The sequence below is a fragment of the Rhinolophus ferrumequinum genome, chromosome 11 (assembly GCF_004115265.2).
Source record: "Rhinolophus ferrumequinum isolate MPI-CBG mRhiFer1 chromosome 11, mRhiFer1_v1.p, whole genome shotgun sequence".
NCBI classification, from domain to species: Eukaryota; Metazoa; Chordata; class Mammalia; order Chiroptera; family Rhinolophidae; genus Rhinolophus; species Rhinolophus ferrumequinum.
In genome coordinates, this window is record NC_046294.1 from 297233 (window position 1) to 322398 (window position 25166).

The 25166-nt window shown below is 60.7% G+C and overlaps 2 protein-coding genes across 8 annotated transcripts; one reads left to right on the top strand and one right to left on the bottom strand.

Annotated features, from left to right (window-relative positions):
- Positions 1–2156: 2156 nt before the first annotated feature.
- On the top strand, positions 2157–19993 carry LRRC56 (leucine rich repeat containing 56). Of its 7 annotated transcripts, none has more exons than XM_033121527.1 (14): positions 2157–2286; positions 3390–3528; positions 4523–4596; positions 5065–5240; positions 8319–8406; positions 8931–8991; positions 15728–15824; positions 15899–16093; positions 16699–16882; positions 17193–17369; positions 17446–17510; positions 17719–17861; positions 18145–18212; positions 19103–19989. In XM_033121527.1, the coding sequence occupies exons 4-14, from the start codon at positions 5076–5078 to the stop codon at positions 19423–19425; spliced, it is 1566 nt and encodes a 521-aa protein (XP_032977418.1). In that variant the 5' UTR covers positions 2157–2286; positions 3390–3528; positions 4523–4596; positions 5065–5075; the 3' UTR covers positions 19426–19989. The 7 variants fall into 7 exon arrangements, with proteins under 7 accessions (XP_032977418.1, XP_032977416.1, XP_032977412.1 ...); XM_033121525.1 differs by having other exon boundaries at positions 4523–4604; positions 18094–18212; positions 19103–19985; XM_033121521.1 differs by having other exon boundaries at positions 18094–18212; positions 19103–19984.
- Positions 19994–20049: 56 nt separating this feature from the next.
- LMNTD2 (lamin tail domain containing 2) lies at positions 20050–25166 on the bottom strand. The gene is made up of 15 exons (XM_033121520.1): positions 24678–25166; positions 24108–24192; positions 23860–24012; positions 23470–23557; positions 23228–23383; positions 22930–23001; positions 22755–22843; positions 22110–22426; positions 21617–21728; positions 21328–21517; positions 21123–21242; positions 20879–21043; positions 20489–20604; positions 20351–20403; positions 20050–20224 (listed from the first exon to the last, which is right to left on the bottom strand). The coding sequence occupies exons 1-15, from the start codon at positions 24874–24876 to the stop codon at positions 20082–20084; spliced, it is 2058 nt and encodes a 685-aa protein (XP_032977411.1). The 5' UTR covers positions 24877–25166; the 3' UTR covers positions 20050–20081.

Consider the following 25166-nt stretch of genomic DNA (forward strand, 5'->3'; position numbering starts at 1 on the left):
CTCAGAGCGAGGCACTGTGCGGGTGTCCTGTCCCACCTGCTGAGGAGCCCCATCAGCCATGCCAGCCCACAGGGCAGGCCTCCGAGCTCTCCGGGCCAGTCTGTCAGCCTGGCCTGCCCCCTGGGCCCCAGCCTCAGGCATCAGGGTAGCAGCCGAACAAACGGCCGACCGCTCACCTGTGGCTCTGCAGCCCAGGAGTGGACAGGGGTCCTGCGTCCAGCTGCACTTAATGGGCTGTGAGAGGCAGGAAGCTGGCCCCCCAAGGGCAGGACTGACAGCTGAGAGCATCTCCCAACCACGCACCCAAATTAGAAGTTGCTGAGTAGGCAGAAAGCCCGAACTGGAGGCGCCCAGGCTGAGGTCACCAGTCCCCCTCCTAAGGGAACAGGTCCTGCCACGGTGGAGCACACAGCAGCGTGCCCAGGCAGGCCAGTGCCAACCGACGACAGGTTCCAGGCCCCACTGGGCATGTCGGTGCATTCGACAAGTATTTACTGAGTATTTACTACGGCATGCCAGGAGCTGTTCCAGGCACAGGGTGACTGGCAGGCAGAAAGACCCCGTGCCCTCCTGGGCTCACTTACGCTCCAAGGAGAAGACCCACATAAGTTAAACTAAGGGAAACCCATGGGGCCTGCAGCCATGAGAAGTTCTGAGAAAACAAGGCAGGTGAGTGAGGAGGCCCTGTGGGCCCAGGGTTCCCCTGGTAAGCACAGACTCACAGACAAGAAAAGACCCACAGGAGGTGTAGGGGCACGGAAACAGGTGGGACAGAAAAAGGGTTTGGGGCCAGGCCCCCATCCATCCGGGGTGTCTCCAATTTCTGATGTTTAATGAGGGGGTGCCCTTGTGAGCAGTGGACTTCCTACACCCCGACTCGCCTGTTGGGTGTGATGGCCGCAGGGTGCCCGAGCTCTTGGGAGGGGTCCTTGGGACTCCGGCGGTGGGAGACACCTCCTAGCGCATGGCCACGGGTGGGCCTCGGCGCAGGGGAACCCCACAGCCTTCCTGAGGGCACTTGTGGGGTCCAAGGAGGAACAGAGCCAGGGACACGGAGCTCGAAGAGCTGGCCTGCCGAGGCCGAGTGGCACACGAAAGCCGCCCTGCCGCCCCCAGCCCCCAGCCGCAGCGCCCCGCCCGCGGCTCACCTGCGCCCCCGTGCGCCGCGCGCTCGGCGAGGACAGCGACTCCCCGCCCCGGGCCGCTCGGCCCTGCCGCCCCAACTCCAGCGCCCCCCCCCACTGGCCGCGGCCGCCCCCGCCGCACTCACCGCTCACTGGAGCGACAGCCCCCCGGCCGGGTCGGGGGCGGGGGCGGGGGCCGGGGCGCGCAGCTCCTCCGGCGCATGGGCTCCGTCCGCTGCGGGTGCGGCTCCGGCTGCGGGCGGCCGGCGCGAGCGCGGGAGGCGGACACTCAGCCGGGACCGCGCACGCCCCGCCCTGCGCCCGTCCGTCAGCCCTGCGCGGCCTGCCATTGGTCGGAGGCGCAAGACCCCGCCCCAGTAACGCCCTGCCCTGCTCCAGTTGGCCGAGCGTCCCGCCCGTCAGAAGCCACGGCCAGGCGGGGCTTCCGGGGGCGGAAGGCGCTGAGGGCGGTGCCGGGCTGGGTGGCCCTCGTGGGCTGCGGCCTTGGGGGCTGTCTGAGCGGGCGCGGAAGGAGAGCGAGGGCGCTGGGATCGAGAGTTCCGGGGCGACGGCTTCTCCGGGGAGGGCCGGGGCTCTCCCAGGAACAAGCCGGACTCCCGGGAAGATAGGGACCGTAGGGGAAGCGGGCCGGTGTCCGGGTGTGGACTGGGGCGGAGTCGCCGGCTACTGGCTCGAGCCCCCTGAGTTGCTGGGGGAGCCCTGCGCCGGGCTCTTGGGCACCTCGACGGCGCGCACAGCCGCGTCCGCGACCCTGTGGCCCTCCTTGCGCCGCGCGGCGCAGTCCACCGAGGGGGCCCTGTAGCGGAAGAAACAGCCCTCAGCGAGGGCGGAGCCCGCAGGGTCAGCACTGCGGACGCCCCTGGGCTTGGTCCTGGGGAAGGCGGAGGGGCCGCCGGAGCGAGGGTCGGGCCCCAGCAGCAGGCCCGGCCGCGCCAGGAGCCTGGGACCTCCAGTGGCTGGGGGCCCGGCTGTCCTGCACCCCGTCCCCCGCAGGTAGCTCCGGAACGGCCGCCTCTTCCATCCCAGCACGCCTGGCAGCTTCGGCAGGGATCTTGGGCGGGGCACGGCGGTGCGCCCGGAGGCAGGAGCTGCAGGAGTTCGAGCGCCTGGGCTGGGCGCGGGCATCTGAGCCCGCGGAGCTGTGAGTCCGGCTCAATCTTATCTCGTACGAGGGTCTTGCTTCTCACTTGCCTAGCGCGCAGCCCCGCTGCGGGCTCCGAGGAGGGGGTCCTCTCCCGCACCCCCTCACCACCAGCCTCCCCCAACTTGGGCAAACCCTGCAGACTGCCGGCCCGCCCAGCTCCCCCCGAATCCGATGTCCAGCCCTGCAGAAGCTCACCTTGTGGCCCAGTTAACAAACGGTGCCCAACAAACCCAATCGGAAAGATGCCATAGGGGTACAAACTTAATTCTCCCCCTACCCAAAGCACAAACGTGCATACGCTTGCTGCTTTCAAGACTCAAAAAGGCAAGTTTGTAACATTTTTAAAAATTTCGAAGTAACGCATAAACACACCCTTGTCTATTTACAAGAAAGAATGCTCAACCTGCTCTGCTCAGCCAGCACCCCTTCCATCCCTCTCCCTTCCCGCGCCGACTCCGGTGCTCTTCCCCGGAGCTCACCCACTGCAGGCCTTGACCTTGGCGGGCCCCTTGGGCACCCGCACTACAGCGCCGACCCCACGTGTCGTCGCGGTGTCGGGTTGGCTGTGCCTTGCACTGTGCCGAGGCTCCGGGATTGCTCCACATGCTCGCAGACGCGAAGCAAAGGCAGACAAATGAAAGGGGGAGGTGGTGTCCCTTGTGGGCACGGACTCTCTGGCCTTCTCACCAGGTGTCCAGGTCTTCACTACCCTGGTCCTCAGGGGCGCTTCCCACGGCGCTTCCTTTTGTCGTGGCATCGGGTCACACTTGTCAGCGGAGGTAAATACCGTCCTCCGAAGGACCCTCACAGCACCTCCTGCCAGAGAAAGGTGGGCGCAATTCTCCACCACTGATCGCCTTTGCAGGGGGCTGACACTCGGAGGGTCAGTACCCCACCTCCTAGCCTGACTGCTTCTCTCTTGCGCCCCAGCACCCCTAGCAGTTGAGGAGCGCCCACGCGTGTGAGGGACTGTACCTGGGGGGGCGTCTCACGCCCCTTACCGCTGGTCTGCCATAGCAACCGTTGCTAAGGGGTGTGGCTCGGCTCCGCAGAGCCAGGGAGATTTCCGCGGCTCATAAATATTTGATTATTCAAATGAGGTCCTGCCCGCGTTGCCAGGGCGCCCAGGCCTGAAGCCCCGAGGCCGGAAGAACAATCCGAAGTCGCAGAGAGAGCCTGATAGCGGAGGGCGCCCAGGGCCGAGCCCCACAGGCCGGGGCACCGGGGCTGAGCCCTCAGGTAAGGGCCCACTGTGCCTTTGGGTCGTAGGCCTCAAGTCTCACAATCTCCCTGCGCCAGAGGGGAAACAGGCCGAGAGGCAGGAGCGAGAATTAAGCAGCAAAGCCTATGAGGGACTCAGTGATGTTCCCAGATGTCAAATTTGATCTCCTGAGGACCCTACCTACAACCCCTGGCTGTGTTCTGAGGGGCTCCCAGTCACTGGACGGGAGGAGCTCCAAACCCTGACCCTGGGGAGAGCTGCAGGCAGGGAGCAGACTTTGCGGGGAGGGGGGGCGGGGGGGGGGGTTCATGGTGGGATCTCGTGGGGAGTGGACTCTGTCCTCAGAGCCCCTCCCTGTGTGGTGAAGGATGGAGAGGTAGAGGGGACCCTGGGAGCCAGGCCAGGGCTGTGGGGAGGCCCCCAGCTGTCCAGTTTGGGGGCTTACAGAGTGGTAGGGCAGGCTGGGGACAGGTTTGGGCCAGTGCATGAATGTGAGGGGACAGTGTCTGGAGGGGAACCACAGTCTCCTGACCAGGCCCTGCTCCTTGGAGCCCAAGACTTTTGGGCTAGACTGGACAGATACTCTGGGCCCAGTCGTGGGCAGAACCTTTGACCAGTAGCTCTCAGGCGCAGAGGGGGGAAGATGGTGGGCTCAGCCCTCAGTGCTGCCCCGGGGGCCTGAGGCTGGCAAGCCTGAGGCAGGGATAGGTAGTCTTCCCGTGGGGCATGTTGGTGGGGTCCTCTAGGGAAGGCAGCAGACCCAGGACTCTTTGGAGAGGGCAGAGGGAAGTGGGGATGTGAATGAGGCCCAGGCCTTTGCACTGGAACGACCCCAGCATCACTCACCCACCTGGCCATCTTCCTTGTCACCTGGGCCAGGGCCCCTGTCAGGATGGTAGAAAGGACCTGAGAGCCATGTCCCAGGCTGCCAGCCCCTACCTCCTCTGCACCTGCTCGTTTCTGGACAGGTGACCTGGGCCAGGAACTGGCCAACCCAACTCTCTCTTGCAGCTGCCACTTGGCCCACATGCTGCACCCCTGGCCCAGATGTTTGACCCACAGTGGGAAAAGGCAGCTGACTCCAGGTGAGGAGGTCAGTGGGCACAGGGGTATGGTGGGAGGAAATGCCCACCAGCCTGGTCCTGGGACACGCCCCCTCCCCACCCCCAGGCTCAGGGACCATCAGGTGAAGGATGACCATCAGCTCAGGGTCCGAGGCTGAGGCTTGTACTGGTCAGTGGGCGGCTAAGCAAACATGACCTGAGGCCAGCACCCCCAGGCTCACCGCCCAGTGGGGCCTCAGGTGGGTGGGTGGGCCTGGCGTCTGTACCCCTCATGTGGCCCTTGAAGGATGGGCAGAAACACTGGGAGGGTGACGTGCCCAGGCAGTGGCTGTGAGCTGAGGCTGAGGTCAGAGACTGCGAGGCCCCCAGGTGGACAGAGCCTTTTCCAGGGTGGGGGGTGCTCAGGGGTTTACTGTGTGTGGAGACACGTAGGGGCTGTGGTGCTGATCGGAGAAGAGCAAAGGCTTAGCCCTCTGCCTATCCCGGCAGGTTGCATGTGAATGGACAGGGCCCAAGGGCCTCGGCCGAGCTCGGCCAGTGTCCAAGTGCGGGAGCTGAGCTGGCACGGCCGGCACAACCCCCACCCGCAGAGCAAGGACCCTGGCAGCCATGGGAGTGGCCGCAGTGAGCATCTGGTGGAGGAGTACCTGTCACCTGCCCGACTGGTGAGTGCAGGGGGACGGGGGCCTGCATCGGTGACACTCCAGGGCTGACGTGCAGCCTGTCCTCTGTCCCTGGCCCTTCTGGCCTTGTCTCTTTGATGGATGCCCTTGTCCCACTGTGTCCCCGGCACTCAGGCCATGGAAGGGACTGAGCCAGGCTAGATCCCACAAGTATTTGCTGAGCACCCATTGTGCTCAGAGGACCCTCTGTGAATGTGAGAGGGGACCCCTCGTCGAGCAGCTGACGTTCTGCTGGGAGGCGAGGTGCAAACATTCAAGCACAGGGCACACTAGATGCGAAGGGCCAGGAATAAGTGAAACCACAAGCTGCTAGGGTGAAGGCTTCCTCCCAAATCTGCAGTGAGGGATCACTGTCACCCCCACCCCACTGAGGCCCAGCAGGCTCTACAGAGCCCTGTGACTGCAGCTGCTTACTTGGTGACCCCACTGGGCAGCCCCGCACCCCCACCTTGCTTCCTGGCCATGCTCCTTGTGCACCTTTGGCTCGGGACACCCCCGCTGCCCAGGGCCTCCCTTGCCACTCCCACGCTTACATGGGGTGACATGCACAGGGGGAGGGGTTCCTTGGAGACTCCTTGGTGACGTGCCCACCAACATGCAGCCTGGCGGCCTGAGGTCCACACCCACCTTCCTGACCAACTCGGAGAAGGGTCCATACTGGTCCATACATTCCCGCCCACTGGCTCCTCCCACAGCCCCTGGGTGTATGTGGCCCTCCAGGCACACCTTCCTAGTACTCCTGTCCAGTATGGAGCTGGCAGCATGAGCTGTCCCATCAGAAGTGGTCCACCCCCCAGCTTGACCAGCCCCAGGAACAGGCAGGCTCAGAGCGTGGCCCCATCCAGGCCGGACCTCGGTGCTTCTGAGGTCTGGGTTCAGAGATGACAGGCAGATGTGTTGGAGGGACCGGGGTCCACAGAGCTGTGGCTGTAGGGAGCCTGGGCTACACTGAAAACAGCCTGACGCTGAGGGGGCTCTGGGCAGCGGATGGTCTGTGCACGGGCGGGAGCCTCCTCTGGTGGACCAAGCAGCTGGCTGGGGACAGAGTGCCGGGGACAGGGCTCCATCCTTCTCATCCCCACCCTGGACAGCAGGACACAGTGTCACTGGGTCCAGCCTGACCATGCCCAGGGAGTGCCAGGAGCAGGGTCCAGCAGGGCAGCGACCCCCCATGGCACCTGATGGGCCTCCAGGTGGACCGGGCCTTGTCGCGTGCCCAGCACCATACACCAGAGGCCTCACGCACCAGGCCAGGCTGGGACAGACCAAGCAGGGCCACCTGAGAACCCTTCGGGGCTGGAAGTGACTTCGCCCCTCCCCAAAGCTGACGAGATGGGACAGGTTCGGGCAAGGCAGCTGCGAGGTGGGTCCGGTGAGCCCAGGGGGCGTCTTGGTGGTGTTTGCTGCACACAGTCTGCTGCTCATGGGGGTGTCTGTCATTTCCTTTGCGTGTCGTGTTCACTCATGGGGGACGGTGTCCGAGTAAGTGGGGGCACTGGGGCCGGTGTGGTCACTGCGTCCTCCTTGGGCCTCTCCTGGGTGAATCATGGTGACTCAAAGGCCGTCTTCAGCTAACCTTGGGGGACTTCCTCCCCAACGCCTGGTCCCCAGGGTCTCTGTCCCTGTCATCTGTGGCCACGTGGTGCTGACCACAAGCCACCCAGACTCTGACTCCAACAGCAGGCGTCCCTGCTCAGGCTTAAGGGTCTGCAGGAGTCTGATCCAGGCGGTATGTTGGGGTCCAGCTAGGACCCAGGCTGACGGAGCCGCCTGGGGCTGCCCTAGTGGTGGAAATCCGGGCGTGGGCAGCAGGCTGAGTACAGGCACACGCTCAGGGGCTCACCTCTGAAGGACTTGTCTCAGGGAACCCAGCAGGCGAGATGGCCACGTGGCCCCACGGCCAGCCTGCACTGGTGGGAACAGTCACGCACCACTTGAGAAGGGAGGCGGGGAGCTCCGGGCTGTCACTGCGACACCCACTGGCTGAATCTTTGCCAGGCTGTGTGCTGGGGACACACTGCGGCTAGAGCCCACTCTGTCCCAGGCGTGACTCCTATCCACCCTGGGGCCTCCTTCCTTGTCTACCGGCTCCTGGTTGTGTGGACGTGGTTCACATGTCTGCCCCAGGTGGTCACTGTCACCCTCGTCCAGGCCACAGCCAGTGGCCCCGAGCCCACGTGCTTTTTAACAGGTTCAAGTCCCATGGAAGTGAGGTGCTAAAAGCCACACCTGGGCTGGTTTCTGGGGCTTTCAGGGGACCCGACTCTCCCCTCCTGAGAACCCCCAGGGGATGTAGTGGCACGTGGGCCTGTCCTGGGCTCCTCCCTGAGGCTGAGTCTGACTGGGTCATTCTAACTTCAAGCCCTTCTCAGTTTTTCCTTCTGCTGATTGGAGTTCAAGGCCACACCTTCCAAAATTCCCTCTGAACGCTGCCTCTTGAGGCACCTCATCCAGTGCCGTGGCCCGTGGCCTGCTTACACTGCCCACACCTTGCTGGGGCCTCTCTGCCCAATGTCACAAGTTCATCATGTGCATTTTTTCTGCCAGTTTTATCAAAAATTCCATTGTCGCATGACATGGTCCCCTTCTTTCCAATTCTAGTAACTGTCAATGTCACTCCTCAACCCCAGTCCCAAATCCAGTGTCACGTTGTATAGCTGTGTTGCTTGGGGCCCCGCGTTTTGTGTGTCAGCTGTGGCCATGGAGACGCTGAAGCTCTGAGCAAACACCGCTCGGCAGCCCACGGTGAGGGTATTCGTCCGCGGGCCTCGGCCACGCTCCGCACGACTGGCCCGGCCGCATCGGTTCCTTCGAGGGTCTCACCTGGAGACAGGCCCCCAGGGCAGGCCCTTCCCTGGCAGTGGTGTCACCTGCCAAACTGAAGTACAGCCTCTGCTCATGTCACACGCACTCAGAGCCGTCCACGGCCGGTTAGCATGGATAAGGCAGGGAAGTGTCTGTTCCTTGCTCCAGCCCCGAGGCCAGCGGGAACGATGTCAGTGGGAGGGAGGGAGAGGCCGCTGTCCGGTGCCCAGCGCTGACCGCCCTTGGCTTCTGCAGCGGGCACTGGCCCAGATGCCTGACCTTCGGCTGGTGAGCACGCTGGAGATGTGTGTCGATACGCGCGAGTACAGCCTGGGCAACTTCGGTGAGAGCCCCTGCCTGTCCACTCCTGCCCCTGTCAGGCCAGCTCACTTGAGCCCTGCCTGCCAGGCTCTGGTCTTTGGAGCAGCACACCCCACGGGGACTTTCACAGGGCCAGGGCCCTGTTCTTTGTAGGAGTCAGTAGCTCAGAACCCTTTCCTGGGGACTTGTGGGCAGGGACACCGGCCAGATATCCCTGTGCCCTGCACCCAGTGCTACTAGCACTGAAGGCTATGGTCTGGGGGTGCCTGGGGCCCATGGGCAAGCCGTGCAAGGTGGCTGGGGGCGGGGCCCAAGCTTTGGACACCCCAGAGTCCAGTGGCCTGGTGGCCTCCCATGTGACCCTGTTGGTTCAGGGACACCTTGCACACCCTGCCCTTCCTGCTTCATTCGAGCCTGGTTGCAGACAGAATTTGTGCCACTGGGCCTTAGAGTGGCCCCCGGGCAGCAGGCCCGAGGGGCGCCAACGCCCCTGGAGGGTGCAGGCAGGCAGATGGGCAGCCTCTGACCTCTCCCTGTGGCCCACAGGGCTACACCTGCCCAGCCTCAGCCAACTGAAGTTGAACGGCAGCCGCCTGGGCTCTGTGAGGTGAGTGTCCCTCCTGGGGCCCATGGGGCAGGGAGAGGGTGCCCCACCCTGCTTGGGGGCGGGGTCCTACAGGGGCTGACGGGACAGGATGGCTCAGTTAGGCCAAGGTCTATCCCGGGTGGGGCCCCATTGAGAGGCCCCTGGTGTCCTGCCGGCCATATGCCATCCTTCTGGCCGGTTGGAAACACCCGCCGAAGGGGACACCAGGGTGTGAAGTTGGGGTCAGGCCGAGTCGTGTGTCTGATGAGGTCTCCAAGGACCACCATGCTGGGTGCAGAAGGCACCACTGACCTGCAAAGGGTCCCCAACCAGCAGGGCTCTGGTGGACACCCCAATACCAACCAAGGCTTCAGGGCTTGGAGGGGTCCCCGCACCAGGAGGGCCGGGATCTTAGGGGTCGCGCTGGTGCCTTGAACATGTAAGGAGAAGAGCAGATGGGTGCGGCCAGTGCTGGCAGACCCCACGTGCAACAAAGCTGCACTTCCGTCCCTGACTGAAAAGGTGGGACCCACAACTAAGTGCGGGTTCGTGGTTGGGTTGAGCTCGCAGGGCTGGAAGGAAGAGCGCACTTCATTGTTGTTCTCTGAGCACAACGGGTTTCACAAAAGGCCCACTGTTGTGGGCGGTTGGCCTCGCCGCGGGAGATGGGTCACCCAAGTTCCAGACAATTCTCCGGGTGTCGGAAAGGCCTCCAGTGGTTGCCAGGTGAGGTGATATGGGCAGTTTCTAAGCAACCTCACTTTCCATGTTTCTCTGGTCCTCATTTACACTGATGTTCACTAAAGAGAATTTCACAAAGCACTGGAAGCCTGGACACAGGGCGTTGGTGCTCAGTGGGCAGAGCTGGTGGCCCCAAGCTCCTGCCTCACACTGTGCCCTGCGAGGAAGGGTCTGGAAGACGGGCTTCAGAAAAACCTTTAATACACACTTAAGTGATACCCTGACGGCTGTCACTACTTGAGCTTAACAAAGACTCATTCCTACATTGTTAGGCTTACAAATTAGCTCAAAGACCAATGAAGGTACGTAAAAAGCATATGAAGGATGAAAACCATAAAAAGAAGTGGAAGGTATTATAAAATCCACAAATATGATATACCATCTGGAACAAAACAAAATACTCAATTCCAAAGAAACACGGGAAAAAAACAATTCCAAGAAAAATGATTAGATCATAAAGGTTATGGAAAGGTGTTGTGTTCCTTGATGACAACAGAGGAAAATGTCATGGATCTTTAAGTCCTCTCCGTTACTGAATCCCGAAATGGCCAGATGGTGTTTGCCAGTGATGGGAACAAAAATGTGTACAAGGAAACCATGTAATTGAATATGACGATCCAATAAACCAGTAGACATGTAAACACATTAAAGTCTCGGGCAGTATATTAGGCTGGGACATCATTTCAATGTCCTGGCCGCCCGCCCATCAGAAGCTCAGACAGAATTCAGCCCCTGGACATGTCGCGGGTGTGAAGACAAGTGTCCTGTATAAGTGGGGCTGCTTTCCAGCCATCGGCTGGGGCGGGCGAGGCCCAAGCTGGCCCCCTGTGCTTCTTCAGCATTTACTTGGTACTGGCTGTGCGGGGACGAAAAACACACCCACAATCTCTAAGCCTCTATGGCGAATTTTGAAATTGTTAAAGTAACTGAAGGGACGGCTTCCCTCTCAGTTGCAAGTGTTTCTCTGGTGACTGAGGGTCGGGCCACTTCCCTCGCTAGAGCAATGCCTCTTCAGTTGGGTTCTGCCTGTTCCTCATTGGGTCCTGTCGTGTTTCCCTGAAAATAAGACTGGGTCTTATATTAAGGTTTGCTCCAAAAGACACATTAGGGCTTATGTTCAGGGGATGTCCTCCTGAAAAATCATGGTAGGACTTCTTTTCCAGTTAGGTTCTATTTTCGGGGAAATACGGTAGGAGTTCTCTGCACAGCCTGGGTGCCTCGTAGCCCTCGCCAGACTCCTGCCCGCCTCCCACCTCCTCCCGTTAACGCTGACTGTGGCAGCTTCACTTACACAGAAACATGCAGTTGTGGTTTGTTCCGACCCGTCGGTCCCAGCCAGTGCTTTGCGTGTGACCCCAAGGTCCTGGAGAGACTGTTCCCTCCTGTTTGCTTCATGGGTTCACTTTTTACGTGCAGTCTGTAACCCAACTGACCTGCGAGGGCAGCTTGGATCGCGTGGCTTCTCCCAACACCACCTGGCCTGTGTTCACCGTCCCTGCAGGTCCATGTGTTGTGTCGCGTGTCGGGCGTGTTCATGGGCTGTGTCTCATCTGCTGGGCGGTTCCACACCAGCACCACGGTGCTGTATGCTTCGTGTTAACGTGGGACTACCTGACACCCTCATCTTGGTTTTCCTCTATCCAAGCGGACCTAGCTGTTCTGAAGACTTGCTCTTGCATTTGAACTTCTCAGTTTGTCAGGTTTCACACTCTAATCTTTCCAGAATTTTGGTTTTATGGAACTAAAAAAGGGTTCACGTACCACGGTGGGTTTGTTAAGTGACATGCACTCACAGATACGGTACAGTTCTCCCTTCACTTGAAGTCCTTAAACTTCTCCGCACGGTTCATCAGTTAGGATGGTTTCAGCTGCGAGTTTCCGAAACCTGTGTGCAGCAGCCTAAACAATGAGAAGTTATTTATTCCCTCGGGGTGCGCTGCGGGCCTCCGCCTGTTGCAAGCCCTGAGAGAGCCTCTCCGAGCCGACAGTGCAGAGGCCCTGCCTCCCCGGGGGCAGACAAGAAGTCCGGCTGGCTCTTCCAGCCACCCCCACCCCAGTGGGTGACCCCTCACCCTCATGCGGGTCCCTCACACTGTATGGTGTCTTCTGTGGCCACGGGCACCGAGCATTGGTGGGGTTGCCAACAAAGCCCCATGAGCCCCACGGCCAGTTCTGGAGGCTAGAGGTCAACATCAAGTGTCCGCAGGGCTGGTTCCTTCTGAGGCCAGGAGGGGAACCCATGTCACTCCCCGCTCCTCCTTGGTGGTGGCCGGCGATCCGGGGCTCCTGGGCTTGTAGAAGCATCAGCCCGTCTCTGGCCTCGTGTTCACGCGGCGTTCCCCCTGCTTGTGAGTCTGGGTCCAGTGTCATCTCATCTTGATCATCTGCCAGGACCCTCTTTCCAAATCAGGCTACACTCGGAGGTGCTGGGGGGTGAGGACTTCAACACAGGAATGGGGGCGGATACGATTCAGCCCCTCCCAGGGAATGTGCTTCCTGTGTCCATTATATAACCAAGCAAAGTGTTCCCAGCCTTCTTCCTGGTTTCTTCGGCCGGAACTGTGTCATATGTACACTCTCCTACACCAGCCACTAGCAAGGGATGCAAGTAAAATTGGAGGGGGCTATCCAGGGACGGGCAGGACACCAGCCCCTCCAAAGCCAGGGCTCCCTGAAACCTGAACCACATTAATTCCCATGTAGTTAGAGCGTTTCTGCAAACACGACTACTTCTGTTTCTGTTGTGTTTTCTGGTTGATTGTTGTAAAGGTAGAAAAACACTATGTCGATTGAGCACAGATTTTTTAAATCAGTAAAACACTTGATATTTATAAATGGGTCTATTATATCTGACGGTATTGTATCTTTGTTTTATATTTAGCAGTATTGCTAAATGCTCCCATTAATTCAAATAATTTCTTAATTCTGTTGGCATTTCTGTATTGATGATCACATTGCCAGCAGATGATGAGTGCCGTCTCTCACGTCCAATCCTCATATTTCTTTTTCTTGTCTTATAGCATTGGCGAGCACCTGCTAACCACAGTGTTACAAGGAGCAGTGAGACTGGCAGCATTCCTGCCTTGCTCCTGGTCTTAATGGCCACGTGTCTCAGCTCCTCTGCATCTGCTGACATGTCAGAAACTGATATTTCTCCTTTAGTCTGATAGTTAGTGTCCTGGGCTCCTTGCATGGATCTGTGACGGTAATTCACCCTTGCGTTCCTGCAGTGACACTACTAGATAATGCCAACTTATTGTAACATGACTAACATTTAAATAATATTTGCTTGGCAGTTTTCTCATCAGTTTTCACGAGTGATAGGCCTTTAGTTCCCTAGTGTTATACTCCTCTGGTTCTGGAATCTCCCTTCATTGTTCTTTCCGACTATTCTACATTTTGAAACTTCCTGTATATAAAATGATTGCAGAAGACAGAGATTGTTTATTCTATGATCGTTCATTGGGACTTAGTTTTAAAACTGGTCCAGATCTGGGGACATTGGGGCGGAGGCAGTAATCCCCATTTCATTTCTTTCATGGTTATTAGTCTAACCAAGTTTTCTATTTCTTTTGGTGCCAGCTTTGCCTGGGTTTTCAAAATGTTAGGATATACGTTGTTCACACTGGTCTTTTATTGTTTTACATTGTTGCTATGTCTATAACTATTCTTGTTTTTAAATTCCATATACTTATTTACATTGTCTCTCTTTAGCCTTGATCAGTCTTGCCAGAGGCTTGTCTATTAATTTTTTAAAGCCTCATTTCCAGGCTCTGTTGATATCCCCTATGTTTTTTCTGGTTGTTGCTGGTTCTACCCTAATTGATTACATCTTCTTACACTTTTTGTCATTTGCTGTTGTGCTTTTCTAACTCCTTGAGCTGAATGCTTAACTTAATTGTTCCAGTCATTCCAGTTTCTTGATAACTATACTAAAGATCTATATTTCTCTTTATATACAGCTTTAGGCAGGGTTCCACATATTGTGCATGTTTTGGTTTTTGTCATTCGTTCCAAGTATTTGGTAATTTTCCTATTCAATATAAAATGAGACAAAATCTATGAGTTACCCCCCCATCTTTAGTCTTCTACAACAGTAGGGTTCCCCGTTTTTAGCTGGGCCGGTAGCTGTGCAAAAGAATCCTGAGGTTTCCCGAGTCCTTTGCAGCTAGCTCTGGCCGTGTGTCTTGGGTCTGAATCACAAGTCACAGGCAGAAAGACTTGTGAAGATTCTGAAAAGAAATGCAAGGAAACAACAATACCATCACAGAAATGAAGACAAACGTGAAAGAGAGCCTCAGGAAACTCAGTACAAGACATTGTATGGGAAGAGAAGAATAATAAAGATGAACAAAATTAATGTCCATGAATGGGGCTTCACCGACCCCAGAGTCAGAGGGCAGCCAGAGGAGGTTTGACATACACCTAATTATATTATTTGAAGGAGTAGACCAAAATATCACAAGAGAACGAAGAGTTAAAGATTAAAGAAAACTAATCAGACATAAAAGATAACTGTTATCTACAGAGTGAAAGAAAAAATTGACACAATTGCCAACATGGAAACATGTCCTAATAAAGTTACTGGACTTCAAGATAAAGATAAAGTTTGGGGGGTGTGGGGCGGCTGGTTAGCTCAGTTGGTTAGAGCGCGGTGCTCTTAACAACAAGGTTGCCGGATCGATCCCCACATGGGCCACTGTGAGCTGCGCCCTCCACCACTAGTTTGAAACAACTACTTGACTTGGAGCTGATGGGTCCTGGAAAAACAAATAAAAGTTAAAAAAAAATAAAATAAAATTTGGGGACAGCCAAGAAAAGAGATCAAGTCTTCTCTTAAGGACAAAAACAAGGGAGTTTTCCTCAGACTCTCCACAGAAACACTCAACGATATCTGCACAGCCTGGTGGGGAGAAGGCCCAAGCCCAGAACTTCATACATAGCCAAGGGCTGTCCAAGCACAAGGCAGCCAGCATTTCTGCATAAATTGGAGAGCGAGGGAGATGGTTCGATCGGCTCCTCTTGAAGAAACTACTAGACACACATTTCAGCCGATTCAGAGATGACTGGAAAAGCCATTTAAGGCAATAGACTGAGGATGAACGTGGAAACAAGGACGATGATGAGCACTGGGGATGAAGCGCACGACGGCCAAAGCAAGACCGTTACCAGCAACGTTGGAAGACGAGGATGTCCCCCAGAGAGCAGGAGAAAAGGCAGAGATGGAAGGGAGAGAAGAGGTGAGAACACGAGACCCGCTCTCAGGACCAGCAGGTGAGTGGCGGAGCTCCAGGTGTGAGAAGAGGGAGCATGGAGGAGAGAAAATGCCAAAGAAATAACCTCCAGACCACCCCAGATGCTAACCAAAGGATACACAGCAGTGGGTCCGTGACCTGTCAGCAGACGTGGGGCACCCAGTCGAGAGGACTCTGCAGGCAGAGGGGGCCCAGAAGGTCTGCCCCTCATTGTTGTTCTAAGGTGGGACAGCTCTGGCCTGCCCACGTGCAGGGCAGCAGCTGGCAGACGGGGGATGGCAAGGATGAGGATTGGACATGGGCAGGGGACTGGCCCTGGGAGGGGGTGGGGGAGGCCTTGCAAGAAAAGCTGGCCGGGGTGGGGCTGTAATTTGGGGGAGTTGTCCATAGAAAGGCCAGGGGAGACAAAGGGAGGGAGAACAACTGGCTGAGCCCACCCCACCCCTGCAGCAGGCGGCAGGTAAGGCTGGGCTGAGCTGTGCAGCACAAAAGCACCCCCCTTGGCCAGGCTCAGGCTTGGTTAGAGAAGGCGGGGCATTCTGCCTGTGCCCAGACTAGGGGGCTACAGCAAGGAGGGAAAGCGGGGAGGGGAGTATAGAGCCCATCCTGAGGCCAGGAGCCACCGTCACAGCTGCCCCTGCACCTGGAGACAGCCCGACGTGGGTGGTGGCTGGGCACCGGGCATGACACAGGACCGTCATGGCTGCAGACAGGCTGTCCAGCCCAGCAGAGCACTGAGCACCCGGCCCTGCCCTCTGCAGAGACCTGGGCACCTCCCTGGGCCGCCTGCAGGTGCTGTGGCTGACTCGCTGTGGCCTGGAGGACCTGGACGGCATTGGCTTCTTCCCGGCCCTGAAGGTGGGTCTGTGGCACCCTGGGCTAGGGGGCGGGGGGCCCAGGCTGGCCCAGGCTGAGGCCCCTGTGCACCCCAGGAGCTCTACGCCTCCTACAACTGCATCTCGGACCTCAGCCCACTGTGCCTGCTGGAGCAGCTGGAGATGTTAGACCTGGAGGGCAACGGCGTGGAGGACCTGGGGCAGGTGTGCTACCTGCAGCTGTGCCCGAGGCTGGCCACGCTCACCCTGGAGGGCAACCTGGTGTGCCTGCGGCCAGGCCCCCACAACAAGGTGTGTGCGGTGGGTGCCCAGCCAGCAGTGTGCAAGGCAGGGCAGGCGCTCTGCGTTCGGGCCCCGTGGCCCCTGAGCTTCTCTCGTGTTGCTGGAGGCCTGGCAGCTGCCAGTGCGTCCTCCTGGGCTAGGGTCAGGCCCCACAGGGCCCTGTGCACACATGCCACGTGGAACCAGGAGTGCTCTGTGCATCTCCATGTAGAACCGTTCTCTCTCTCTCTCTCTCTCTCTCTCTCTCTCTCTTTCTCTCTCTCTCTCTCACACACACACACACCCCACCCTGCAGGCCTGTGTGCACCCACTCAGCTGCTTACACCACTTGCCTATTAGCTGCTGCTTGGCCAACTGGGCCGAGCTCTAAGCTCAGAGCAGCTCCCCAGGCCAGAGGGCACCATGGAGCACTGGCCATGAAGCTAGACAGTGAGATCGTGTTGGGGACAGCCCACAGTCCCCGATGTCCCTGGTGACCCAGCAGCCTGGCAGGGTAGGGCAGCCTTACCAACCCCAGCTCCCCTGCCGCGCCCCACAGCGGGTCTGGGGTATGTGGCCCCAGGACACCGCTGGCCTGAAGGGCCGACCCACGCAGGCCTTGTGCCCCCCCCCAGGTGCCACTGGGCTATAACTACCGGGCAGAGGTGCGCAGGCTCATCCCCCAGATACAGGTGCTGGACGACGTGCCAGCCACACTCACAAGCCCACCAGCCTCCCGGAAGCTGGACCAGGACTGGCTCATGGTGAAGGCGGCCATCCAGGAGGGCAGGGTCCTCAACGGCCTGCTCCCCACGCTGGGTACGGCAGCCACCCCACCTGGCTTGGAAGTCTCGCCCACTGAGCCTCAAAGAGGTCTCCAGCCCTGCGCCCCTTTCTTTCCTCCCAGAGATGGACAGCTGCATGTCACATCACCTCTCAGCCTTAACCCTTCGTCCCCAGAGCTTGCACACCTGCCCCCAGCCTCCCCACCCACCCACCACCCATGGGCTTCAGGACACACAGATGTTGGCTGGTGGGGCCCCCTGGTCTGTGGACAGTCTTGGCGGGGGGGACTCAGGCTGGCCAGCTGACATGGTCTTGGTGACTTCTGATTTTCACCCTCGGCCAGATCGTCCCCATGGAGACCACATTTGGAGACTCAGCCCTGAGCTCTCCCTGCCTGAGACCCAGCCCCGGGCCCCCAGGCCCTGGCCCCTGGCCCTACTGGTCCCCAGAGGGCCCCTACCCGAAGACCTGCTTCCCAAGGACCAGGCCCCAGGGGATGACGCCAGCAACCTCACCCACGGTAACTGACCCAGCTCAGTGTGACTGACCCTACACCCATCAGCCCCAACCAGGCCCAGCCACACCTTCTTCTTCAGGCGCCGGCCCAGTCCTCTGCGGGAACCCCACCAAAGGCCTGCGAGAGCGTCGGCACCAGTGCCAGGTACGCCCTGCCTGCCAGTGCACCTGGGCTTTTCCAGAGCGGACCAGTATCCGGGCCTGACTGTGCCGCGCTACAGCCATTCCAGGGCCGGGGCCCCAGCTCTCCCACTCCCCCCGCAGATAAATGTCTCTCTGCCCCCAGGCTACTGCCCACCTCACCCCCCCACCGACAAAGGCCATGCCCCCAGACCAGCTCTTTCCCTCCACAGGCCTGGGAGCCCACCGAGCAGCTGCCTTCACAAAGGCTGGAAGGCCTGGCCACCAATGCCTGTCCTCCAGGGCCTGACCCTGCAGACAGCCATGACGTCTTGGCATTGGCTGGACTTGAGGCCTGGAGGGGCCTGCGCCTGCGGTGGGTGCCTCCCCTGCACTGAGCCCTCCCACCTACCCTGTATGTCCTGTTTGGGGTGGGGGGTCATGTCTGGGGCTGCCGTGGCTGAGCAGTCACTGGTCCTCAGGATGGCCAGAGGAGCTAGTCCTGGGAGCCTGATGCTGGGGTACCATCCAGGGTCACACTCATTTGGGATTGGCTGGGGGGGCCAGGACTGCAGCCTCTCTCCCTCTCCCTGCCTCCTCCCCCATAGGCAGCTAGAGTCCTGGCAGGAAGGGGCTAAAGTCCCCCGGGGTCCACGCAGGGGCCCTGAAGCACAAGAGGATGAGACCGGGCCCAAGACTTCCCCCAGCCCCCTGAACCTGGCCCCAGGTACTGAGAGTCCCCACACACCGTGTCAGGATGGGGCCCTCATCTCAGACCAGCCCCGCTTCCTCACACGGCTCTGAGAGGGGCAGGGACGGGGGGGGGGGGTCCTCTCCTGGGGGTGGCTTGAGTGACAGTGCTGAGCGCAGCAAACCCAGGGCTGTGAGGCAGACAAGCCTCACCCAGCAGGCAGGGACGGGTGGCTTCCTGGAGGAAGGTCTGACCGACTGGTGTAACAGCTTGTGAGTGAGCCCAGAGAGGGGCCACTGCAAGCGGGGGCAGCAGGGGCACAGGCTGAGGGTGGCCAAATGACCCTCCGGTGGGGGGCATCAGGAGGGGCTGGATGGAGCAGGGCCAGGGCTTCGGAGCCTGTGCTCTTCCAAGGCAATGATTGTTGCCTGGAAGGAGAGGCCAGAGAGGTGGGGTCCTGAGATCTGCTCATGGTGGGGGGAGGGGGAATCAAGGGCCAGCAGGAGTGGCGGTAGTGGGGACAGTGGAAACTCAGGAAAAGGGAGTCCCAGGGCTCCCACTCCAGGCTGTGTCCAGGTGACCACGGCCACACCTGCCCCATTTGCCCTGCTGGGGGCGCTGAGGCCTTGCTGTACAGCAGAGCCACCAGCCTGGGAGCAGGCCCTTGGGGCAGGACCCAGTGACCCAAAGCCAGAGCCCAGGCCTTGTGGCCTCTGCCTCCACAGAGGTGGATCCTGTCCCAAGCAAGGCTCAGAGGTCACAGAGATGAGGAAGCACAGGAAGTGGGGCAGAGGTGCTGACTGGGGGCGGTGTGAAGGGTTAGGGGAGGGGCCACAGTGGACACCGCCACTCTGCCCGTGGTGACCCCAACCTGATGATTCCTTGCGGGGAGACCTTGTCTGACATGGTCTTTCCTTATTTTCCAGAACTTTCCAGGACCTTGGGCTATCACCTGCTCCCTTCTCCCCCAAAGCTTCCCATGCCACCTGATTCGAGCAGCCCTTGGGGGTCCACAGACCTGCAGTTCCGGGGGCGTCGGCTCAGAGCCCTGGGCGACTCGGGGCCTGGCCTGGATCAGGGGCTGGCTGCAGTGGCTGCTCTGAGATCCCTGGAGGGGGCCTCAGGCCCAAGCCCTAGAAACCAGGGATGTCCAGGCCCAAAGCCAGCACCGAATCCAGCCGCCGGACGCCCAGCCCTCCGGTGCCTGCCACACCTGAACCCTGTCACCCCAGCCCAATCCCACCCCTAGTCCAAACCCCACCCACTGCCAAGCTGCCCAGGACTGTGGCCAAGGGGCCGCCCTTAGTGATGGGAGCCTCATGGAACCCAGAGCATCTGGGTGGGTGTTTGGGGGGGGTGGGAGGTGGGCCTGGCACAGGAGAGGCCCCTCGGTGGAGGGAAGTGGGGACCTGCACCACCAGGGAGTGCGCACAGGTGAGAGCCCAGAACAGCCCAGCTCCCCACCGCTGGCCCAGTTGCCCACGGCTTCCATAGGGCCTGGCCTTCGCGGGAGGAGGGGTCAGAGGAGCAGGACTGGAAGAGGCTGGGTGGGACCCAGGCTGGGTGGCCGAGCTGTGCCTGTCCAACCCCTGGCAGGCCCTGCAGCCACCGCTGGGCCACTGTTGTTTCAGCAGAGGCGCTTGCCCTAGGCGGAAAAGAGTGTAACCAGGCCTCCCATCCCTGGAGGATTTGTGCGGCTGGGGGGTGGCAGGATACCCAGAAACCAAGCGAATCATTTTCGACTCAGGTGTACAGAAATGCAGTTTACTTCGTAGGTGACGTTGGTTCAGTAAATTATGCAGCTGGCACTGCCTGACTCCCACGACTCTCTCCTGCCTCCCGTGCTGGCCCCGCCGCCGCAGTCACGGAGACGGCCGGTGAGCGCAGGCGCCAGAATTGCCCGCCCTACCGTGGCCCTACACCCGCCCGCTCGCGTCCCCGGTGATGGGCGGGCAGCTGAGGAAGCGGAAACCGAATCTGCTCTCGGCCGTGCTCTGGACCGACAGCGCCACCATCGGGCAACCCCGGTTCACGCTCTTCCTGCACACCTGCGGGGTGCGGGAACTGAGCGGCGCAGGGCGCGGGAGGGGCGGGGCCCCAAAGCGGGGGCGGGGAGAGAGGCGGGGCCTGGGGAGGGAGGGGTCTGGCCCAGACAGGCAGCACGCGGCACTCACCCGAAGCCTGTGCTCCTTCTTGGCCTGGCGGTCGGTGATGCCCAGCCGGCGCTCTGCGTGGGAGAATGATGGGGGTTCGCGCCGGCCGCCCCCTCCCTCCGCGTCCGCCCCTCCCTCCACGTCTCCGCGCGCGCTCACGGGGGACCGCGGGCAGGAGTTTCCGCGCGTGGGTCTCTGCGCTCGCGGGCCGCGCTGGCACCTCCGGCGGGTAGAAGAGCTTGCTGGTGCTCAGGCGCGGCAACAGGGCCCGCGTCCTGGTGGGCCGAGAGGGTCGTGAGGGCCAGAGCCCGCCCGCGGAAAGGGGCGGTGCTGGCGGGACGGGGCATGGGGAAATGGGGGTCTGAGGGAAGTCCTGAATAAGTGGGGGGGCGGGTCTGGCGAGGGCGGGGCCTGCGGAAGTAGGGGTACGGTACTGTCAGGGGTCGGGGCTGGGGATGGGAGGACGACTCTTGCGGGGCGGTGCCTAGGGAGGAGGGGAAGTAGCGGTCCCCACCCCGGCTTCAGGCGCCCCGCCCGGGCCTCACGCACCTGGCCGTGGGGCGGGGCTCGGGACGCGCGCCGCTGCTCGCAGATGTTGTTGGCCCCGGGCCGGGCGTCTGGGAGCGGGTAGCGGTCAATAGACAAGTCGGTATTGTCGTCGAAGATCTTCGAGACGGGGGTCACGCAGTGCGGGGCCTGGTGCTCGCTGAGGACCTGTGGGCAGGAGGGGCGCGCGGTCACCCCCACCCCGCGATACTTTCCCCACAACCCCCCGGTCGGGACCCGCACTGACTTCGCCCTTGGGGCTCAGGAGGAGAGTCACGCAGCCCCGGTTGGAGTGGAAGTAGATAGGCTCCTGGGCCAGGGACGACGGCGGCTGTTTCTTGGTGCTGTCAGGTCCCTCGCCCCATATCTGGGGACAACGCCAGGCGCGGGTGAGGGGGCGGTTGAGGGGCGGGGGCGCGAGGGCTTGCGGGGAGCGGGGGGGGGGGGCGCACCGTGACGTGGTGCCGCGGCGCCAGCAGCGTGTGGGGTGGGAAGCGGTACATGCGCACGGGGAAGTGGCAGGAGAGCTGCTGCAGTGTGAAGCCACCCAGGTCAGCGGTCTCCTCCTGCGACTCGTTGAGGATGCGGACGAACCTCTTGCGACAGCTCACGGCCACGATCTTCAGGCAGGAGCTCGTCTGGCTGGGGCAGGAAGGGCCGAGTCGCTTGGGCCGGTCTGCCCCCCTTCCGCTGGGAGACCAGCTCCTGGCCCTGCTCTGGGGGGCTGCCGCACTCCCTCACCTCCATCGGTGCCCAGGCTGCCGGTGGTCTGGAGTTGCACAGAACCTGGGCACCAGGACGGTCTTGCCCAGGCCCTCTGAGTGGGTTTCCGGGAGATCCAGGGAGAGGAGGCCTGTCCGTGAGAGGGACCCCCATATGGAGCACCCACTGGGGACATCTGTGAGGCCAGCTGGCCTGCAGCGCCCTGAGGGTCCACGTGGGAGAGGAGCAGCAGGGGGGTCAGATTCAGGGCAGGAGGGGTGGCTGGCCCCAGGGGCTGAGGGGTGCAGAGGCATAGTTCAAAGTACTTTTTTGGGGGGAAGGTTGAACCAGAGCACGGAGGGCTCCAAGAGCACCCTAATCCCTGGAGATGAGACCAGAGAGCCCCCCCGCCACAACCTCTTTGTGGGTACAGAGAAGGCCTAGAGGTTGCTGACCCCGTTTAGGGCTTTGGGCAGAGATCACAGCCCTGCAGGACAGAAGGAAGGAGCCAGGGGAGTTTGCCCCACCCCACCTGCAGGCTCTGCCTGTGAGCCCCTGTGGAAGCTCCTGGCCTGCGACTCTGTCTGCTCAGAAGCATGTCCTGGTGCCCAGGGCGGGTGCCTTGTCACATGCACTGGAAACCTCATGTCCCGCTGGGGGTTGCTAGAGTCAGAGTCGGCGCCCCCCGAGCTGCTGGTGTCCCCCAAGCTGCTGGTGCCCCCCAAGGGCAGAGAGCTCCACTCCACATTCTTGAGATGCCGCTCCATGTGTTGTGTGCACAGCTCTGAGCCCTGGTCGTCCGGTGGTGAGGCTGGTGGGAGTTCTGGGGGCAGCCATGGCCCAGGGTTCCTGTGGGCCACCATTTGCTCATTGGCCTCTTGGCTTCACTCCTGGACCCCAGCCCTGCCCCCATCCAGTTTTCCCAAGGCTGGCAGAGCACCCCAACTTGTGGTCCCAGTCTCTAGGACCCGGCCCGGGAAAGGGCTCATGGCAGGACACAGAGAGCCCAGGAGCCTTTCCCTGCATCCCTGTTCTACAGATCAGAACACTGACACTTGCAAAGTTCAAGTGACTTGTCCAGGGATACTAAGGGTGGAACTTGGACTCTGGTCCACATCGGCCAAGGCAAGCCCCCCCTCCTGGGGCCCCTGAGGGTGTCCCTGTCCAGCCCAGTTACCTGTGATCCAAGGTCAACTTGATGTCAGTCAAGAGATTGGGGTATCGATGGGCGATGCTGTTCCAGTCCACATCCTCCAGCCGGAAACCCTGGCCGGGACGCACGCAACAGGCATGTGCCCCCCGCCCCCTGCATGCCTGCAGAGCCACGAATGAATGTGGGGGACATTGCTCACCTCCCAAGCAGAGGAAACCTCATCACTCTCAGATAGGTCACTGAGGTCCATTAGGGTCTCTGCAGTCACCACCTGCAAGAGGGGGCCCGGAGGCCAGTGGGCAGGGCCTGGGAGAAGGGCACCACTCCCTGCAAGTCACCCCTTCCCTTGGACCTGAGGCACACAATGGCTAAGTTCCAGGTGGGCAGGGCCAGGGGCTCCATCCTCCCTGTCCCAGGCACCCTGGCTATCAGGGAAGTCCAAGGAGGTCTGGGAAGGGGACGTGGGTGAGCAGCATGGACCCGGTGCACAGGCTCACCTCCACGCTGCCAGTAGACGACCGCAGCATACGGCCCAGCCAGGAAGAGCGAGCCAGATGCAGGAGGCAAGACTTGTGCAGGGCCTGCAGCTCAGCCTCCCGCTGCTGGAGCACGGTGCTGGTTTGCAGCAACTGCTTCTCCAAATGCTCCTTCTCCTGCTCCAGTGGGGTCCAAAGGTGGGTGGGGCCTTCTCAGACCCCGCCCCCAAGACCAACCCTGGCCCAGCTTCCTGAGGCCTCACCAGCTGGGCCTGTTTCTTCTGTTCCTTTAGCTCCACAGTCAGCTTCTGGACCTGGATCTGCAGGAGCTTTTCCTGACCACAAGAGCTCCTGGGAGAAGGGGTGATAGCGCCCCCCACCTCTGGGTCAGCAGCCAAGGAGGGCATAGAGTGTGGCTGGGCCAGGTCTGGCCAGGCCTGGTCAGGCTCTGAGAGGTCTGGGTGGAATTCAGCACCCACATTCAGGGTTATGGTCTGGGCAGGTTTACAGTGTATCAACTTTTTCACAGTTAAGGTTGGGGATTAGGGTCAGGTAAGGACTAGGCCTAGAGGCAAAGGTCAGGGTAAGGGTCAGGATCAGTTGTTGGGGTTGGGGTCAGGCCAGGGCTGGGGGACTAGTGTTTCTCTGCTGACCTCTCGAGTGGAAGTCCAGCCACCTCCTGCAGGATGTGGCCATGCCGGGCATCCCGGCAGTTCTGGAGGGCACACCGCAGGGCCTGGATCTCCAGCTCCCGCTGCCTCCACAGCAGCCGCAGGGTGTGGGGGTCCAGGCCCTCAGGGGACAGCCTGCAATGCCCGCAGCCCAGCTGCCTGATCAGGCCCTGCCCTCTGGCTGGCCTGGCTCAAGTGGCCGACCGACCGCCCCTCCATCCCCTCCTTACTGCAGGTTGATGGAGACTGCTGGTGTGGAGCTTGGCTTGGTGTCCTTCAGGTATGTGGGAGTCACCAGGTCTGCAGGTGTGCCAGCTGGAGGCCCCAGATGGACACTGACTGGCTCCCTGTCCACCAGGGACGAGAGAACACCTTCCTTGGCTTCTCCAGCCTTTTGGCAAGACTTGGGGGCCATTCTTGATGTTCTTGGAAGAGCTGAGGGGTGGTGGGGCTGTCTGCCTGCGTCCTGGGTACCTCTGCGGGGCTCTCCTTCCATGGAGGCCCGTGTGTGTTTGGTGGGGTGTGGGTGTGGGTGTGTGTTTCAACCCCATAGGACACCAGACTGCTGGTCATGTGGGTGACCACACCTGTGTGTTTCTGACCAGGCCAGGGCAGCAGGTTACACCCCCAGGCAACATGTCCCTGGCTCTCTACATTCCCTGTGGTCTCCTCCATCTCACCCTTGCCCTCTGGGACCTGAGGTCCTGCCCCAGCCTACAGCAGGGGTCCCCAGAGGTGCTGGTCCTTTACCCTCCACACCCATGTCCCCCCAGACCCAGAGCCCTACCCCCAGCACTCACCTGAAGCTTGAAATCCAGGCAGGCCTGGGGAGAGAAAGGCTCTATGGCGTTGCCATGGATACCAGCACCCAGAAGGGGAGGGGCTGTTTGTTACCAGGAGCCTCTGGGGAGACCCCAGACCAGGGCCCACCTCCTCCTCCTGGGGGCTGGTCCAGCCTGAAGTAGAAGCTGTGAGAAGCTGAGCTGCTGCCCAACTCATCTCCACAGGCCCTGGGGACCACAGAGTGGCCAGCAGGGCCTGCCATGGTCAGCGCTCAGCCCAACACCCCGAACCAACCCTGAGGGAGGCTCCCAAGGTCCCTCCCCAGCCTGACCATGGCGATTGATTGTGTGCATTGCTGCTCTGTGTGTCCACGAGCCAGCAGGACCTAAGAGTGCAGGTCTCAGTGGGCCAGGCTGATGAGCTGAAGAGGAAGCAGTGGACAGCCCTGGGGAGCTGGGGGAGGGGCCTGCAGAACTCTTAACTCCCACCGGAGTGCCTTCCACAGC

Coding starts and splice junctions, on each gene's coding strand:
- LRRC56 (XM_033121525.1), top strand. CDS start 5,076: ATGGACAGGGCCCAAGGGCCTCGGCCGAGCTCGGCCAGTGTCCAAGTG. Junction 16,094..16,698: donor GGCCAGGCCCCCACAACAAG/GTGTGTGCGGTG, acceptor GCCCCCCCCCAG/GTGCCACTGGGCTATAACTA. Junction 17,370..17,445: donor CGCCAGCAACCTCACCCACG/GTAACTGACCCA, acceptor CTTCTTCTTCAG/GCGCCGGCCCAGTCCTCTGC.
- LMNTD2 (XM_033121520.1), bottom strand. CDS start 24,876: ATGAGTTGGGCAGCAGCTCAGCTTCTCACAGCTTCTACTTCAGGCTGG. Junction 24,013..24,107: donor GCAGTCTCCATCAACCTGCA/GTAAGGAGGGGA, acceptor CGGGCATTGCAG/GCTGTCCCCTGAGGGCCTGG. Junction 21,044..21,122: donor TCCTGAGCCCCAAGGGCGAA/GTCAGTGCGGGT, acceptor TCCTGCCCACAG/GTCCTCAGCGAGCACCAGGC.